Source organism: Grammomys surdaster, unplaced genomic scaffold, assembly GCF_004785775.1.
Source record: "Grammomys surdaster isolate TR1022 unplaced genomic scaffold, NIH_TR_1.0 126086, whole genome shotgun sequence".
Taxonomy (NCBI): Eukaryota; Metazoa; Chordata; class Mammalia; order Rodentia; family Muridae; genus Grammomys; species Grammomys surdaster.
In genome coordinates, this window is record NW_021620894.1 from 5,173,311 (window position 1) to 5,189,829 (window position 16,519).

The 16,519-nt window shown below is 45.7% G+C and overlaps 1 protein-coding gene across 8 annotated transcripts in view; it reads right to left on the reverse strand.

Moving 5' to 3' along the window:
- Nucleotides 1-2,105: 2,105 nt before the first annotated feature.
- Nucleotides 2,106-16,519, reverse strand: part of Tbcel (tubulin folding cofactor E like) — a 56,786-nt gene continuing 42,372 nt past the window's right edge. For all 8 annotated transcript variants that reach the window (XM_028755903.1, XM_028755906.1, XM_028755902.1 and 5 more), the window contains one exon: nt 2,106-5,852. In XM_028755903.1, the coding sequence (XP_028611736.1) occupies nt 5,534-5,852 (319 nt within the window). In that variant the 3' untranslated portion in view covers nt 2,106-5,533. The remainder of the gene's footprint in view (nt 5,853-16,519) is intronic.

Below are 16,519 nucleotides of genomic sequence, written 5' to 3' on the forward strand. Positions count from 1 at the left end.
AGGGAGAGAGGGAGGGAGAGAGGGAGAGAGAGAGAGAGAGAGTCAGGGAACCAGGTAGTCGTCAGACAGATCAGTGCATACAATGAATAATTACATTGTATAAACAGGCTAAGATGACTCTCAATGTCCTATTACAGAGACAGCTCCAAGATACACTTTACGAACAAAAAGGGCAAGGCTTGTGATGATACATACTCCGTACCCTTTGCTATGTAAGACGAGAGTGGTTAGAATGCGTATTTGGATTTGCAGTTATTTGTGTGAACTCTGGGAGGACACAAGAAACTAACGACAAAGTACAGCTATCACGACGGGGCCTTTCAGAGTCTATCCTACGCCGCTGGAGTTTTGAACCTCGTGAAAGATTCCTGTTTGGAAATTAGGTCTGGACACCTTAATGTCATCTCTTTGTAATGTAAAATATGAAACAAGCTGAATTTTAACACAGCAGATAGCGCAGTTTGCATCACCCTTGCTGTATTTCTTGAGTAAAGCAGACACCTGCCCTCAAATGTGGCCTTTTTCTCTTTAGCTCCTTCCTGTCTCTCCCATGGCTTTTCTCACTTAACGCCGTGATTGTGTTACCTCCTGTGATCAAAAAGCACACGTGGAGGAGGAGGCTGTGAAGGGCTCCACACACTCAAACTGCATTGGAATGGGTTTGGCAGACCTAAATCTTGCAGGTGGAGTAGATGACCTGTCTCCTCTATTTTGTAGGCAACAGTTATACTGCTTACATACAAATATTCCCCTCCGTGAAAGCCAGGGAGAAACAACAGCGGCCTCATCCTCTGATAAGTGCTCCACGGGGCTAGAAGTGTGTTTTCCCCCTTTCCTTGACAAACACCAATTGTGGTTCACTTGGAACTCTGGCTTGTCCATGACATTAATCTCACTTGGAACTGTGGCCCCTCCCACCTTTGGCTCCATACTGAAACTAAGGATAACCTGAGGTTAAAAGCCAAGCTACCAGTCTCTACCACATTATTTTCTCTTACCAAGAGGATCAATGACAAGTACCCAACATGGCATTTCAGAGCAGCAGGGATCTCGGTGGACTGGTGATTCTGTTTTCGAGCGAGTTCACACTGAACACGGTCTCATGGGGGGAGTGCTCTACAGTACCCGAGGATTAAGGATGGTGTGCATTGGAAGGCGGGGTTTCAGCCCCAGCACTATGCACAGCTGTCAACTGGCTAGAGCCAAGTGTCATTTACCAACTCTGTCACTTTGGACGTCAACAGCCTATCTGTGCATCCATTTCCCTCATTAGAGAAAACCTAGGCACAACAGTGCCCACCTCAAAAGTCAACCAGGAAAGCAATGGGAATTCCGTTTCCAGAGGGGCTGGAAGAGGACATGTGACCTCAGGGTGGCCCTGTGACCTAGTGGCTGCAGGAGGGAGAGTGGCAGGCAGAAGGCTGGATGCCTAGATGCGTATCCATCTCTTCAGTACTTAGAGAAGCTAAATGGTAGTTAGGTAGAGTTCAGCCCGAAAGCTGAGGGCATGCTATGTGTTCTCTGAACAGGAAGCAGAAATCATCTTAACCTTCAGTCGAGCACACACCTACATGCTTCTGAAGTACCCTGAGAACTCCATGGACACTAGCTTCAGAGTGCAGAAGCACACTCCTTGGTCCTCAATTCTCAAACGAATGTTAATTTCTAGCAGCTTACCAAGAAATGGTTGATAAACAAATCATAAAATGTCCTCTAAATGCCAAACCAGTAGAAAGTTATCTGTTGAAGAAAAATGACCCTTGAATAAAAACTGGCAAATTTTTATTTTACCAAAATGAAAACTTCAATCTTATTCAATAAAAGAGGATGCTAAACAGAAAGATGGTCTCCAAAGGGTAAGCAAACAGTGTAGAAACCTCAACTTTTGCTAAAAAATAAACCCTTTTTTTTTTGAAAGAAAAATTTTGAGATTTTTCAGCCTCATAGAAATTCCCATTACCTTTGGCAAGATGGCCAGACTGTTACTAGCTTAGGCCAATCTCATCAAGAAGGTGCCCCCAGAATTAATGTTTATCTTTAGCTGTATAAAAACCACCACATATTTTTGTCCTGCTGCTCCAGAAGAAACACTCAGAACACGAGGAGTAAACGGACTTGGATTTTTAATTTTTTTTAAAGATTATCTCTCTATATATATTAATAAAAAGTGCAAAGAATAGACCTTCATGTTTAAATTATATTCTAAAATAAAATATATATATATTTATATTTATATTTCCATTAACTGCAGGAGACAACTGTAAAGGGCCTGAGAGTCCAGTCCTCTCTCTGTCACTAGAATAAACAGACATTTGAAGGAAGCACCTATGAAAAACGGTAGAGTCACAACAACATTTGGGGACACAGAGCTTCCGGCCATTCTTGAAAGCAGTTTGTTTGCATTTCAGTCTTACATGAGATGAAGGGAAAAGTGAAATTCATAAACAGAAATGACAGTACATAGAACTACAGAGCATTCTGGAGTCATGTTGTACTTGGCCGGGGGCCTAAGCTACAGTGTGGAGAGCCACACCCATGTGTGTTAGGAAAAGCTATTGGTGGCAAGGCTCCCATAGTGATCAATACTGCACAACCAAGTGTCCTCTGCTCCCAGCATGGCTGGTGGGGTGGCATGGCTAAAAATCCCCATTGGAATTGCATTTGCCCTTCCTTCCCTTACGTAGTTCCTTCTTTTTCTGGCGGTAGCACTACAGCCCTCTGCTACATGGCTTCATCTTCACCAGAGGGCCTCTGAGAACACAGGGCACTCGTCTCTGCTGCTATCTTATGCATTCATGGCAACGGGCTGCAGAAAAAGGCAACTATGGACGCCTCTCCCCCACCTTCTCCTTAAAGCAATCCAGGATACCTCAACAATTCAAACGAACAGATCCGTTTGGAACACAGCTTCAGAGCTCTGCCCACAGGGAGGACCCTGGGTTTGGATTTGGCTTTCTTGCGTTACTCCTTTCTTTCCCACAACTGAAAAGAATTTCTGCTTTAGAAAGGCATGATCTACCTGCTGTGCCCGAAGGCACACCTCTGGAATACCAGTGAGGACAGCTTTTCCCTTCTAACTGTCAACAATATGCTCCCACTCAATCTGATGAAGTCAATATTAAATACAGACAGGCATGATGGATAACACGCAGGCTCAAAGGTCTGCGGTCTCTTCTCTCCTCCTTCTGGGTCTGTTATAAAAATAATTTTGGTTATAAATGTCTACACAGCACCGATTTGATTTCGAAACCAGCTTCTTTACTCAGCCCCCCAAATGAATCTGGAAACACGAATGCTGAAACGGCTTCCTCATTTGCTTCTGTTAATTCTAAAAGGCCAAGGATTGTACTTAAGATTTTCTTAATTGGAAATGATTCGGCAATGATTCAAACCACCAATTACAATGCCCTAAAAATACCTACGCCAGTTGGATTGGATGAGAGGTTTGTTCCTTTCACATGCAACTGTAATAAAGCATTAGGCCTGCAGCCGATAAACACTGTCGAGTAAGAACAGAAGATACAAGCTTCAAAGAGTAAAAAAGCCTCTCATAAAACTTTGTCATATATAAAATAGCTCATTGTGACCGAAGTGTGAGTGCTTACTCTGCCTTCTGCCATGGGACCGTAGTGGCTCCAAAGTTCAAAAATAAGAGTGCAACTGTTTCCCAGGCTGACAGAGCAAGTCTCCATTACAGTTTCTCTTGCACACTCCTCCGCACTCACGCGCATGCACACCAAGCATCCACAGTCTTCACCTGCCGGACACGGTTGCCACATTTTTTTTTCTATTTCCAAAAATCTGTCAAGAAAATGCGATTGCAAAATAACTGTCCTTGTCTATACTGGCCTGGTCCCCACTGCTTGTTTTTAGGATTCTGAGACAAAGTCTGCAGCAGGAGAACTGGCTTCATTCATCCTTCTAAACCCTTTGGCTTTCACCCTTAATGCTGCAGTGAATGCGGGCCTGCCTCAGGAGGCCCGGGCCAGCAGCTTCAGAGAGGCCGAACCTGAAGTGCAGTGGCAAGAGAACCCCTGCCACATGGCGGAGGAGGGACTTAAAGAATACAACTCCCCATCCGTGAAGAGGTCACACGGGTCACCTAAAGAGTCTACATGAAATTAGGTTTGTAGGAGGGGTGGAATCACGAAACAAATGTTAAAAGCCAAAACAAAACCAAACCGCAATGAAAATAACCAGGTTAACAAAGAATGGAAAGGCAAAGAACGATTTCAGAGTAGAAGAGTAGGTGAGGGACCAGTGTCAAAGGTCAGGTGCTTTACATACACTCCTGCAAAACCACCTGGGGCGAGGGGGCACTGAACATTCACTCACAGATCAGGCAAAAGTCATTCCACAGGGGACATAAAACACAAAGCAAAAACAGCTGTGCAATTACATCATCACAAAGTCCCAAGAAAAAGGTGGGACCACAGCCCCGTGATTAAAATCTCACACCTTAGAGAGCACAAGGACAGGGCTTCACTCAGAAGGATGACGCACAGGTGGAAAGGCGTCAGGCTCTTTCTCCCCCAATCCCACCACGGCCTTCACTCGCCTGGCCAGCTTCTCAGCCGAGGCTCTGCTAAGGAGCTCGTACCCAGGACTCGTTATTTCCAATAGCTTATGTGATAAAGCTGTCAGGAAGTACATTCGCTGAACATTAAGAAAAGACCCCCAGAACAGGCTGGGTGCCAGGTAACGGGAGTGACAGTGATCTAACACTGGAGGGGCTTCCAGGGTGGGGTGGTGGTGGAGAGGCTCAAGTGCCCGTTCCAGGCTTCCAGGAGAACAGCGAGTCTCCTACGTTTAACACTCCATTCATGTCTCTTTAAAACCTAACTGAGTTCCTGAGATCAGAACCAGGCTAAAACACTTAAAATTCTCAAAACCATTTAAAACTGGGAATGAGGGGGGGGGGCCAAACAAACAATAACAAAACCAAGTTAAATTATGAACAGAGTAAAACTACCAGGTAAGCAGGTACAAGTCAGAATGAAAACCAGACCCCAGAATGGAGAGGAGGAGGAGGAGGAGGAGGAGGGCAGGGAAGGAAGAACCAGAGAAGACCCTCCCAGGGAAGACCCCATCTCTGGATGTGAACACTGTGCATCACCCCTCTGAGGGACCATGCTGTCTTTGGGCTTAGCAGGAAAGAGCCCAGTGGCTGACAAAACCCTAGCGACACAGTAAGAAGTCGGTGATTTCTCTGTCATCTTTGGGGGTGGGGGGTAGGAGAGAGAGAGAGAGAGAGAGAGAGAGAGAGAGAGAGAGAGAGAACACGCGAGCGAGCGAGTGCTAGCTCACGTAAAGACTGGAGATGCAGCCATGTCTGCTAACTGAGCTGAAAAAATCTGTGGTAGAAAATACCAAAAACCTATCTACTCTAGGGGAAGAAAATATACAAAACCCCTCCAAAGCTAAACAAAACCCAAAACAAAACAGAAATGTCCTTCCTCCTAAAGAAAAGCACGCTGGAAACAAACACCCTGCAGGAAGTCCTTATGTGAGTTTTTTACAAGGCTGGTAGAGGTTATTTTGTTTTTGATTCCACAAAAATTTTATCTCCATCCCTAATGCCGAAAGAGTGCAGCGCTCGGGAGCTGTACTTCATCTCTTCTGGGCCGAATGGGGCTTCGTGGTCAAAGTAGTATAGCAGCATGCTACTCGTGGGCAGCTGCACTAGAGTTTTTAGCTGCTTCTTCAGTTCAGCCACGGTCTGGTCCAGACGGATGCTCATCTCCTCCACCTGGTCATTGAAGTGGACTTCCACTTTTGCACTGCTCTGGGGTCTTAGGTCCACTTCTGCCAAAGGCTCCAGTTTCCCGTATTTTGTAATGAGCTCATGATACCTAGGAGGAGAAAAAGAATGTCAGCTTAAACTGCTCATAACACACACAGGCAAATGACAGGCTACCCTCAGTATCTTCTCATCCTGTCCTAGTCTGTCCTTCCTTCCTACATGTAGATTTACCTATCAAGTGGCTGCTATGGGTTCAGTGTCCTGACAAAGCTGCTCTGCTGAGGTCACAGGAAAGCCATGTGCTCATCCTGAACATGCTCCCTTACGCCTCTGCTATTTACAAAGCAGCTCAGAGGGGCTGAGGGTGTCTCTCATAGTGGTTACCAAACACACAAGGTCCGGTGCACACATGTAACCTAGCACTCCAGAAGTGGAGGTAGGAAGATTACAAACTCACGGTCAACCTCAGCTACACAGCAAGGTCAAGGTCAGCCTTGGCTATAGAGGACCTGTCTCAAGCAATTGGGTAGGAATGAATAGTTGGAGAAAGAAACCAACTAGAGAGACTGGGTGCTACAAAGGCCACAGGGAGGAGTCAAATACCCCCAGAGTGTCCTTTCTTTTTCTCCCCAGACCCCTTTTGAGACAGGATTATCTTTATGTAGCCCTTGATGTCCTGGAAGTCTCTCTGTAGACCAGGCTGGCATTGAACTCAGCTCCCAAGTGCTGAGATTAAAGGTCCATGCATGCACCTTTTTGGGTGTTAGCACTGAGAAAGGATACCGCCTAACTAAGCACCTGTGTTGTGTCTTAGTGGTATAGGGGAAGGGAGGCGAGAGGCTTCTGGATGTTCCAATTATATAGAACAACACTATGAATTTCAGCCGTTATCCAGATCTTTCAGTGAAGCCTCGTTTGAATGTTCCAGCCTGGCCTCAGCTAAATACAAGACGGTTATGAAAGGGTCAAGGACTCACTCTTGGACAAAGGAGGCCATAATAAAGATATTCTGTCACCAGGGCAGAAATAAAAAAAAGCAAAGCACAGAATGAGGACAGTGACTTAGAGGGGTGAGAACAGGGTCCCTAATATTAAATTCCTACATGGAAATTCTTGTACCCACTGCCAGACTTGAAGGAATTAAGTCTGATTTGATGGAGGAAGTTGGGGAGTCTCCTGTATACCAGACAGGAGTGGAATCCATCACCAGTTTTCCCATTACTAAGACACGCTGAGGTTAACTGAGGATCAGAGCTTCAGTCACGTAGCACTGTGCTTCTGCTCTCCTACTCCTGGCTTCTACTTAGCACGATCAGTGTCGTAACAAGGTTAGTAGAACACTAATGACACAGTGAGGCACTGTTCTGAGGGATGGAGGGGAGAAACGGGGTGTGGTAAAAATAGCATAGGCCCTGACTATGCTGTGATTAGTATGACTCTGCAGCTCAGGCCTTTGGATGTGCTTCCTCGTTAGCAAATGAATTAAAAGAACTGGTGAGTAACCCCTGTACATTCTAATTTCATATACAAGTAAGACACCAGCATCATAACCCTGCTGCTCTGGAGCTCACAACAGTAACACACACACACACACACACACACACACACACACACACCTTAAAAAACCCAAGACTGAAGTCTTCAGGAAGGACTTGGGGCGCTGGTGTGACTCGGCAGCCTGTAGAATGTCTCCCAGAGCTGGAGCCCAGGTTAAAACAAGAAACCAAAAAACAAGCGCAGAGCACAACAGCAGCAACACACGAATGGAGGGCATGACCTAACGGCTGAACCTTTCAAGTGGAGCCCAGAGCTCTGTAGTGTGTGGGGCAGCAGATCGAGGATCAGATCTTCAGACCATTCCAACCACTGTGGAGAAAGAAGGTAAAGAGAGAGTCCTCCTCACTAGAAGACAGTAGAGTCAGGGATGAAGGAGTCAGCCAGGTCAAGGTAGAACCAGAATAGAGAAAAGCTCCAGCCATCAGAAGCCAGTCTGTCTGTCTGTCTGTCTGTCTGTCTGTTCACCATTAGGATGTCAGGGCTTCAGTGAAGGCAAAGGGATCAGAGCACAGCAGGACACAGAAACCTAAGTGACCAAACCCACCAGGAATTGAGATTACAGATGACTGAAACCTTTCCCAACACCTCCTGTCACTTGACTTCACACACCTGGAGACGACTGTGATCCTGCAAATGAAATTCAAAGACAGCAGCAGAACCCGTAAGGTCAAATGAGCTTATCCCCACTTAAAGGTTTCCCCTCCAGACTATAGAAAAGTAGAAACAAGACCAACACTCCATCCCCAAACTCTTCCTAGAAGGAAGAAAAGAAGCAATGACAAAGGGGTTGAGGAGAGCTAACACACACCATGTTTCAACAGCCTGAGACGTGTCCACTTTCATATATAAGCTAAATAAGCCACAGAACTGGAGGGATATACCACAGGAAGATTAGAGGGAAGGAACAAGAACAATTTCAACAGTGGAGGCAGAGTGCAATCGCAAAGCAAACACACATGAAAAGAAAAGGCACCAGGAGCTCAGTGGCCTAGGAAGAAGGAACTGGAAATACAAAATCCTAACAAGTCAAAGAGACCACTGAACTGGAGAATGGTGAACCTCTGCAGGGGTAGGAGGGAGGGAAGGGGAGGAGGGAGGGAAGGGGAGGAGGGAGGGAAGGGGAGGAGGGAAGGAGGAGGAGTGCTGCTGTACCAAGCAGACAGTCTGGTGAGGAAGAACAGCCAAGGTAACTATCCCTAGCCCAATTCTACTCAGCAATAATTTAAGCATGAAGACATCCTCAAACAAGAAAGGACGGAGGGAACAGAGTCCCCAGGAGTCCTTTCAGGGAAAAAATTCAACAATAGGATTAGGGAATTAATAGTAAACCCCTGTCTGCTTAAACAGGAAACTAAAATTTAAGAATGGTAACTTTTGTATTTCTAGACTTCCTTGACACTATAGACAAATGAACTGACCTCAGCCACGAGCATTAATCTATAACCTATAATCTAAGCCTCACTGCGGCAAATGAGCAAGTGTATTTGTAAATTAAGTGATCTCTATGCTGGGACACTGGAGTGTCCTATACATTCTCAAAATCAACATGTACAGAATGATCCATGGTTTACCTCCTCCCATTAACTTTCCTTTCAATCTTTCATATCTTAATAAACTACTGAAAACTAGCCAATTTTTCTAGCCAAAACCTGAGCAGTCTGGCTCCTTCCTGTCTTATCTGGTATCTCTTTCCTCCGACGCCGCCTTCATCCAATCAATCACCATCTTTTGATTCCCTTTTCTCCTAAATGTCTTATTAATCTACTTAGAGCTCTAGTGCCCCATGTGCCTTATAAACTCAAGTAACTCTTATTAATGATCTTAACTGACACGGGGTTTCCTTCAATACATAAACTAGATGACTTTTGTCTGTATACGTTGAGTCTCTTCCTGGCAGGCCTTCCTACGCTACAGACTTTAAAAAGCTGAGAACTTCATTTCCCAGATTCCCTCACAGGTGAGACTTCACTTCTGGCAGGATCAATCAGCCCGGAGTGAATGTAGCAGACACAGCATGGGGACAGTCTAGGTAGCAGACACAGCATGGGGACAGTCTAGGTAGCAGCTTCTTAATCACCAGACTAATTCCTGGAGTCAAGAGCCCAGCAGCATCCTGCAGATCTGGAGATCAAACATCAAGGGCAGTGCTTGAGCCTGGCACCCCACCCCCACCCCAGGTTTACTGCAGAGGTAACAGTGCCTTGGGGGTGGGGGACAGGGCACTTCTGTGCTATGATCCTTGAGGCAAACCTAGGGAGGTGGCTGGAGTCTACTCCTCCAGCTCTTCTAAAGAGTTTGTATGGATGGTAGTCTCTGCATGAAATCCCTTCTTGAGCACTTTATCACTTTCCATGAATTTAGGGTGGCCCCAGGACAGGCTGTCTTCATTTTACAAAAGCCCAGTATGTTTTAGAAACAAATTTCTTCCTAGTATTTCAGTCTAGGTATTTTATCTATTACTCACAAGTCCATCCGAGCTGAACACTCCCTGCGCTGGGGCTTCCTGAGTGTCTTCCCAAAGCTGTGGTCTTAGACAACCCAAGTGGTTTCTAACAACTAAGTATTCTTCAAAACCAACTTCTCAATGTACAGCCTATGGACCAGAATCCTCATCTGCTATTAAGAGTATTTAATATTTATAAGCCTTGCTTCTTGAGTGAGCAAAAGTCCATTTGTGTTCAGAAGTTCCTGCTAAGTATCTCTCCTTAAAAAGGTGACATGTGGGGCTGGAGAGATGGCTCAGTGGTCAAGAGCATTGAGTGTTCTTCTCTGTCAGTAATGACAAAACAAGCAAAGAAAAAGCCATTAATAGTTTCAAAGTAGTACTAACACCTTAACCTAGCTGGCATCACAAACGCCACTCAATAACTAAGAACAAACATCTCTTTTTAGTGTATGTGCAAGAAGATTGACCATGTGCTTACCCAAGGGTATCTCAAGCATCACCTCAGCAACGGGCTTCTCCACATGTGTGTGTGTGCACATGTATGCATATGCGTGACCACAGAGCCAAGTGGAACACCTTGAGTGACAGGGCCTCTCACTGTCCTGGAGCTCACCAATTAGGTGACACTAGTTGGACAGCAAATGACAGCAACCCTCTAGTCTTAGCCCAGCCTCCCCAGAGCTGGGATTACCAGTACACACACCACACCCAGCAGTTGTACACATGATCCCCACCTGCAATGAACATGCGCCACACACACACACACACACACACACACACACACACACGCGCGCGCACGCACACACACACGCACACACACACACACGACCAGTGGACTGGTGAATGTCATGCCCTTGGCTGTGCTGCTTTACCACATACAGTTTTGGTGGACACTGTTCTCCAGGGAACGGGGAGCTATTATCTGTCACATATTGTTTTTGCAACTACATGTGAACCTACAATTAATCCTAATAAATGTTCAATTAAAGGAGGGTACCGACTCTCTAGATCCCACTGGTGTGCTGTTCTAGAGGCGCCAAAACCACAGGCACAGAAAACAAGCGGGAGCTGACAGAGGGGAGAAGCCAGGGCACAGGGCTGACAAGGAAATAGTTTTTAGACGATGAGAATGTTCCATTCTGCTTCTGTGGGAGAGGGATTACACGACGGGACTGTCAAAACTCAGAAACGTACAGTAAGAAGGGTGAAACTCTACTCTAGGCCAGTTATAGGACAATAAACCTGATTTACAAAACTAACCTGGGGCCAGAATGTGCCTCAGTGGCTAAGAGTGCTTGCTAGGCAAGCATGGAAGCCTGAGATCAGATGGCAGGAGCCAGCATGTAGAGAGCTGGCCTAACCTCAGCTCTGTTGAGGAGGCGAGCTAACACTGTCGGGCTAGCTGACCAGCTCCAGGATAAGTGGGAGTCTATCTCAAAAGAAAACAGGGCAGAAAGTTAACAGCACAGGGCACCTGGCGTCCTCTGGCCTGTGTGTGTGCACACTTCACACATGCACGGCTTGCACGCTCGCACGGGTATACGCATGCACACATCCTTCCCACATTTCTTCACATTTAAAATGGATCCTGATATAAGATAACCAAGTAGGATTCATCAAGATAAAGGGGAAGGCAGAAGTGAAATTACTAGAAACGGTGATCCACACCAACGCAGCGTGCTTCTTGTGTGGCAAGGATCCAACTAGAGAGTGAGTGGAAGACAGCAGAGGCAACTGTTCTGTGACCATTTCTCCACAAAAGTTTAGCACATAACTGCCATGGAATTTTGTCAGGAAACCCCTATCAGTGGTTGCCTGGGAAACCAGGCCCTTCATGGCTGCTAAGCAGATGAGTAGAAAGATGTTCTTTTTGCTTCAAGTTTAAGATTGTCAACGAGATTTCATGTGGAAGAATTGTCCATCAAGATAAAGATAAAGCAATGTAGAAACCAAGACACACCCCACAGATCACAAGAGGACCACAATGTGTACAACGTCTTAAAGCTAAATGAAATACTTACAGAAAATATGAAGTTACCAATCTAATTCATTTTACAAAGCTAGTACAACACTTAAAAACCCGGAAGGGCAAATAATTATTATAGGCCAATTTTACATTTATAAACAGATGGAAACATTCCAAATAAGTTTAAATCCTACTTGCTTAAAAAGGATATTTCTTACTCTATAACTAGTTGAACAATGGAATACAAAAATGTTTCAAAGCGAACATAATGTTAAAATCCAGACTAATGGAAGACAACGTTAACCAAAATGCAAAGAGAACAGTTTATAAAGCCTGGTGCTGTCCAATGAGCAAAGAGACGCCCTAGAAACGAAGAACAAAAACTACCGCAACTCAGTAAAGTCCAATTTTATTATCAAAATGTTTCCCAGTGAAGTGCTGTATCCATTCCCTTCCAAGGAGAAAAGAAGCCATTCATTAGCCGGCTTCTACTGCCTTTCAGTCTGGGTGGCTCGACAGGCTCCACTCAGAGCTCAGAACACATGCTATACAAGTATTCTACCATTAGAGCTACATCCCCAGCCTGTCTGTTATTTTAAATATCCCACTAGATGTTCTATTCCAGGAAAGAAAATGAGAGGCACAAAAATTATTTGAGGAAAGAACCGTGTACAGAGAAATCCCCAAGAAAGTAAATGTGAACTACCGCAAATGCTATTAAGAATGACATACCCAGCATGCAACACTGCCAACGGCCATCCTAGTCACCATTAGCCAACTAGAAACAGAAAAAGGAACCTCATTTGAAAAAGCAATAAACGTTAATACATTACCTAGAAAGGAACTTAACAGAACTGTGCGAGACATTTGTGAGAAAGAAAGTGCGCACCCATGAGGACACAATGCTCTGTACACATTGCATGGAGCGCTCTTCCGCTAACACAGGGCAGACAGCGAGGCCAGATGCTAATTCTCTCTCTCTTAGCAAACACACTGTGTTCCCAATCTAGTTATAGCAGGTTTGTGAAATTTACAGTTCTAAAGCCCATGTGGGATAGAAACAGCCCTACAATAACTAAAATAATTTAAAAACAATGGTGGGGAAGAGGCCTACGCTGGCTGGGAACTAGAACAGTGTCACTCTGTGATGATGTACTGGTACAAGAAAGGACACACATGCCTACATATACCAACGGACCAGATCAGGCCCCTAAAATAGAGCCACGAATAAAAAACAAGACACAGGATAGAGACAGCATTACAGACCCCCGAATCCATGGCAGGACGGCAGGGAAGGGGTGGCCTCAAGTGCTGTGTGAAATCACATAGACAGTAATTCCACACAGTGAAAGCCATGGTGCACATACAAAGCACAGTGCACATGCAAACCACGGTGTATATGCAAACCACAGTGCACATACAAGCCATAGTGTGCAAACAAAACTCAGGGGAGTATCTTAAGTGGCCATCAGATAGGAGAAAACCTCCCCTTTAACATGACCAGAGTAAGCAGCAGCTGTGACCTGTGACCGCACACACAAGACCAGCATACACTGAAGCCAGTCAAACGACATCAAGGACGGGAGAAGGGCTCACATTATGATCAGAGACGGGAGCATCAGTTCTTCAGGGGTGTAGCCCTCCACTGCTCCCGTAGGTTTCCATGTTCCAGCGGATGGCCCTACACCCATGCACACACTACCAGCATCAACTGGAGTTCATAGCAAAAAAAAAAAAAAAAAAAAAAGAAGGGAGGGGGATATGGTGGGGGAACACACACACACACACACACACACACGTTTTTTGAGACATGTGTTCTCTGTATAACAGCCCTGGCTGTCCTGGAACTCACTATGTAGACCAGGCTGGTTTTGAACTCAAGAGACCAGCCTGCCCCTACCTCCAGAGTCCTGTGACTAAAGGTGTGGGCACCACTCCAGGGTATAAAATAAATTTTAAAGAGTAAGCCATAGAATAAAAGATTGGTAAAGGTTGGCATTAAAGTTTAATACTGTTTCCAATGAAATAGAAACTGAAAAGACCGTGGGAAGATACTTCACTGACACAGAAGTATAAACCCTGCTTTTATACGTTGTTGTTGGTTTTAAAAAGAGATACCAAAGACGCACAGCAGGCTTCTGACATGAGGAGCTGGAGAAATGGCTCGACAGCTATGAGCACTTTCTAGTTTTGCAGAGGACTTGGGCTCAAACCTCCAAAACTCCAGCTCCAGGGAAATCTGAGCAACTCTTCTGGCTCTGTGGGCACCTGCACACTCACACACACAATTACAAAATAAAGACATCTTTAAAAAGATTCTTGTTCTGGTTACTTCCTAGAGTAAGAAAGAGGATGAGAGGTAAAGCTAAAATCATCCCATTTTCCCTGAAATATTATTTCCTTTTAATTAAAGTAAAATAAATGTGAAAAATAAACTCATCAGCTCTGAATAGAGGAAAAATGAGTGTCTTATTATTCTTAGTTTTTTTAGTTTTATTTTTCATTTTTAAAAATTAAACAAATAAACCACCACCAACAAAAAGGTAAAGCTGGCTACTTGTTCTGGCCAAGGCTAAAGTTCAGAGAACAAAGACAGTATCTCCAAGACCAGCAGCACTTTGCAGGCCTCACTGTGCCTCTTCTTTAAAATACTAACTGCCTTAGAGATTAGGAAGGCAGCTACCTCCTGCTGGGCTGAGGCTGAGGCTGAGAAAGAGGCAAGAAGTCAAAAGCAAGACCTGGGTGACTGGAATGACAAAGCCTGCAGGCCACAGGGAAAGCTAACATTTCAGAGGGTCTCCGAGGAGTTGGGAGGAGAAAGCCCTTTTTGTCTCCCATCAGACTCCCAGCTGAATGTGAGCAGTGCTGTGTCACTACCCTGACAGAGGATGATGGAGCTTGGCAAGGCGGAGGACCCCAGGAGACCCGTGTCCAGGGGAGGAATGTTCTTCACAACAGCAGGTCCTCTGTGTGGAAGGAATATGAGGTAACGGACACAGTGCGCTAGGATTCCTTCAGCATCACAGACAAAACAGGCCTTCATCAGGGTGGTGTCCAAATACAGCCTGCTGCCCTGTCTCACAATCACAGGTGGATACAATCAACTCGGCTAAGAAAAGCCATTAGTCTCTATCAGGAAAGCCACTCCATACTTCACCAAGCGTACCACCACCGGTGACAATGAGCAAGCACTCGAGGAACTGGGCGCCTAATCCTTGACATTATAAAGAAGCCTTCCTGGGAGAGCACCAGGACACACGTGAGGGGAGTGACAGCAAAGAAAAGCTTAAGGAAGCTGCTCCAGGCTTTGCCCCTGGTCTCTGACAGCAACACTCCTGTCCATCTGTCCATCGGCTCTGTCCTCTGGAACCCTGGGTCTTAGAACTCTTCTGATACAGTTTGAAATTTTAAGGTCTGAGAAAAGGGACACTCCCAAATCAGCTAGCTCACTCACTTCCCCATGCTGTGCTCAAAAACAAGAAGCCACTGCACCCCCCAAGATAGGAGACAAGCTGAGACCGAGGAGCTTGCCTCCTTTAGTTTTTTCTCTCTTTAGAATTAAACAGAGGACAACGCATTAGTTCAGTGTAAAGAAGCAATTTAAATTCAATCTCTCAGAGGAGATGCAGAGAGGAAGCAAAGGCAAGATAAAGGGAAAACAGAAGCCATGTGACAGGCATTGGGTTAAGGGCAAAGCAGTAACATGTGCTGGGCTTTCCGTGTAGAAGCTCCCACATCCTGAATGATGCTTGTGCTGCCCTGGAGGGATCGTGACTGTAAACACTCAAAACAAGCAGAAACGTGCAAAGTGTTTTCCTAGGACTAAACTCTATAATTCAGCCTAACACAGGCATCCTCTAAAAAGACCTTCAGTGTCTAGAGTACAGCCTTGTTTCCTACGGTCTCAATTAGTAATGTACTCTCCAGGTCTCTCTCGGGCCCCCCTTGTAACCAGAACCCAAGCCCACCCTTTGAAACAGCCATCCCCCACATCAAACTTCCAGCAATTTCCTACCACAGTAAGAAAAACCAGCTAAGTGCTACAGCCACGCAGCTCCTCTCCTACCCCCACCACTTCCATTCAGAATGATGCCTTCATCTTCAGCAGGCTGACAAATGCTTTTTAGGAGAGGGCGGTCCTTTCCCTGACCTAATCTGACCTAATCATCTTCCTCATGCTCTCTGAGCACAACCATGTACTGAGCAGAGCTGCACACCAGGCAACGTCTGGATCCTGGGGAGAAAGGAAGGCCCTAAGCAGGAAACACTGCTGCTCTGCCCGGCGGACAGTAGGGAGTGTGGGAGGCATGAAGACGGACATGAATGGACAGGCAACATAATACAAATAAGCCGACAAACAGACAAGATCAACGTGGGCTAAGGGACTGACAGGAGACAAGGTGCGCTATCTTAGCTAGGGTGTCCTGATGAAGAACCTCAAATAAGGTCAGTGCAAGAGAGAAAACCACACAGAAAGCCTGCCTGGTGCAGCCCAAACTGTGAGAGAGCACCCGAGCCTGAGGTGACAGTGAGCCTGACTTTGTGTCAGCTTCTGTAATGTTAACTGTACAGGCAAGACACAGTGTGAAGGTCTGGGCTGGAGAATGCAGCAGACAGAAGTTAGAAGCCATCTATGGAGCGTCTGTGAAAATCTAACCTCAAAAGGAAAAGAACTCAGAGAGTCTCAATAGACGATAAGGAGAAGGAAATCATGAGTGACTCCATCGCTCTCCCAAGAGCTCAGGGCAGGAACGGAAGGAGCATGGAGGGGCAGAGGGGCACGTGTGGAGGAAGACCGTGTATGGGG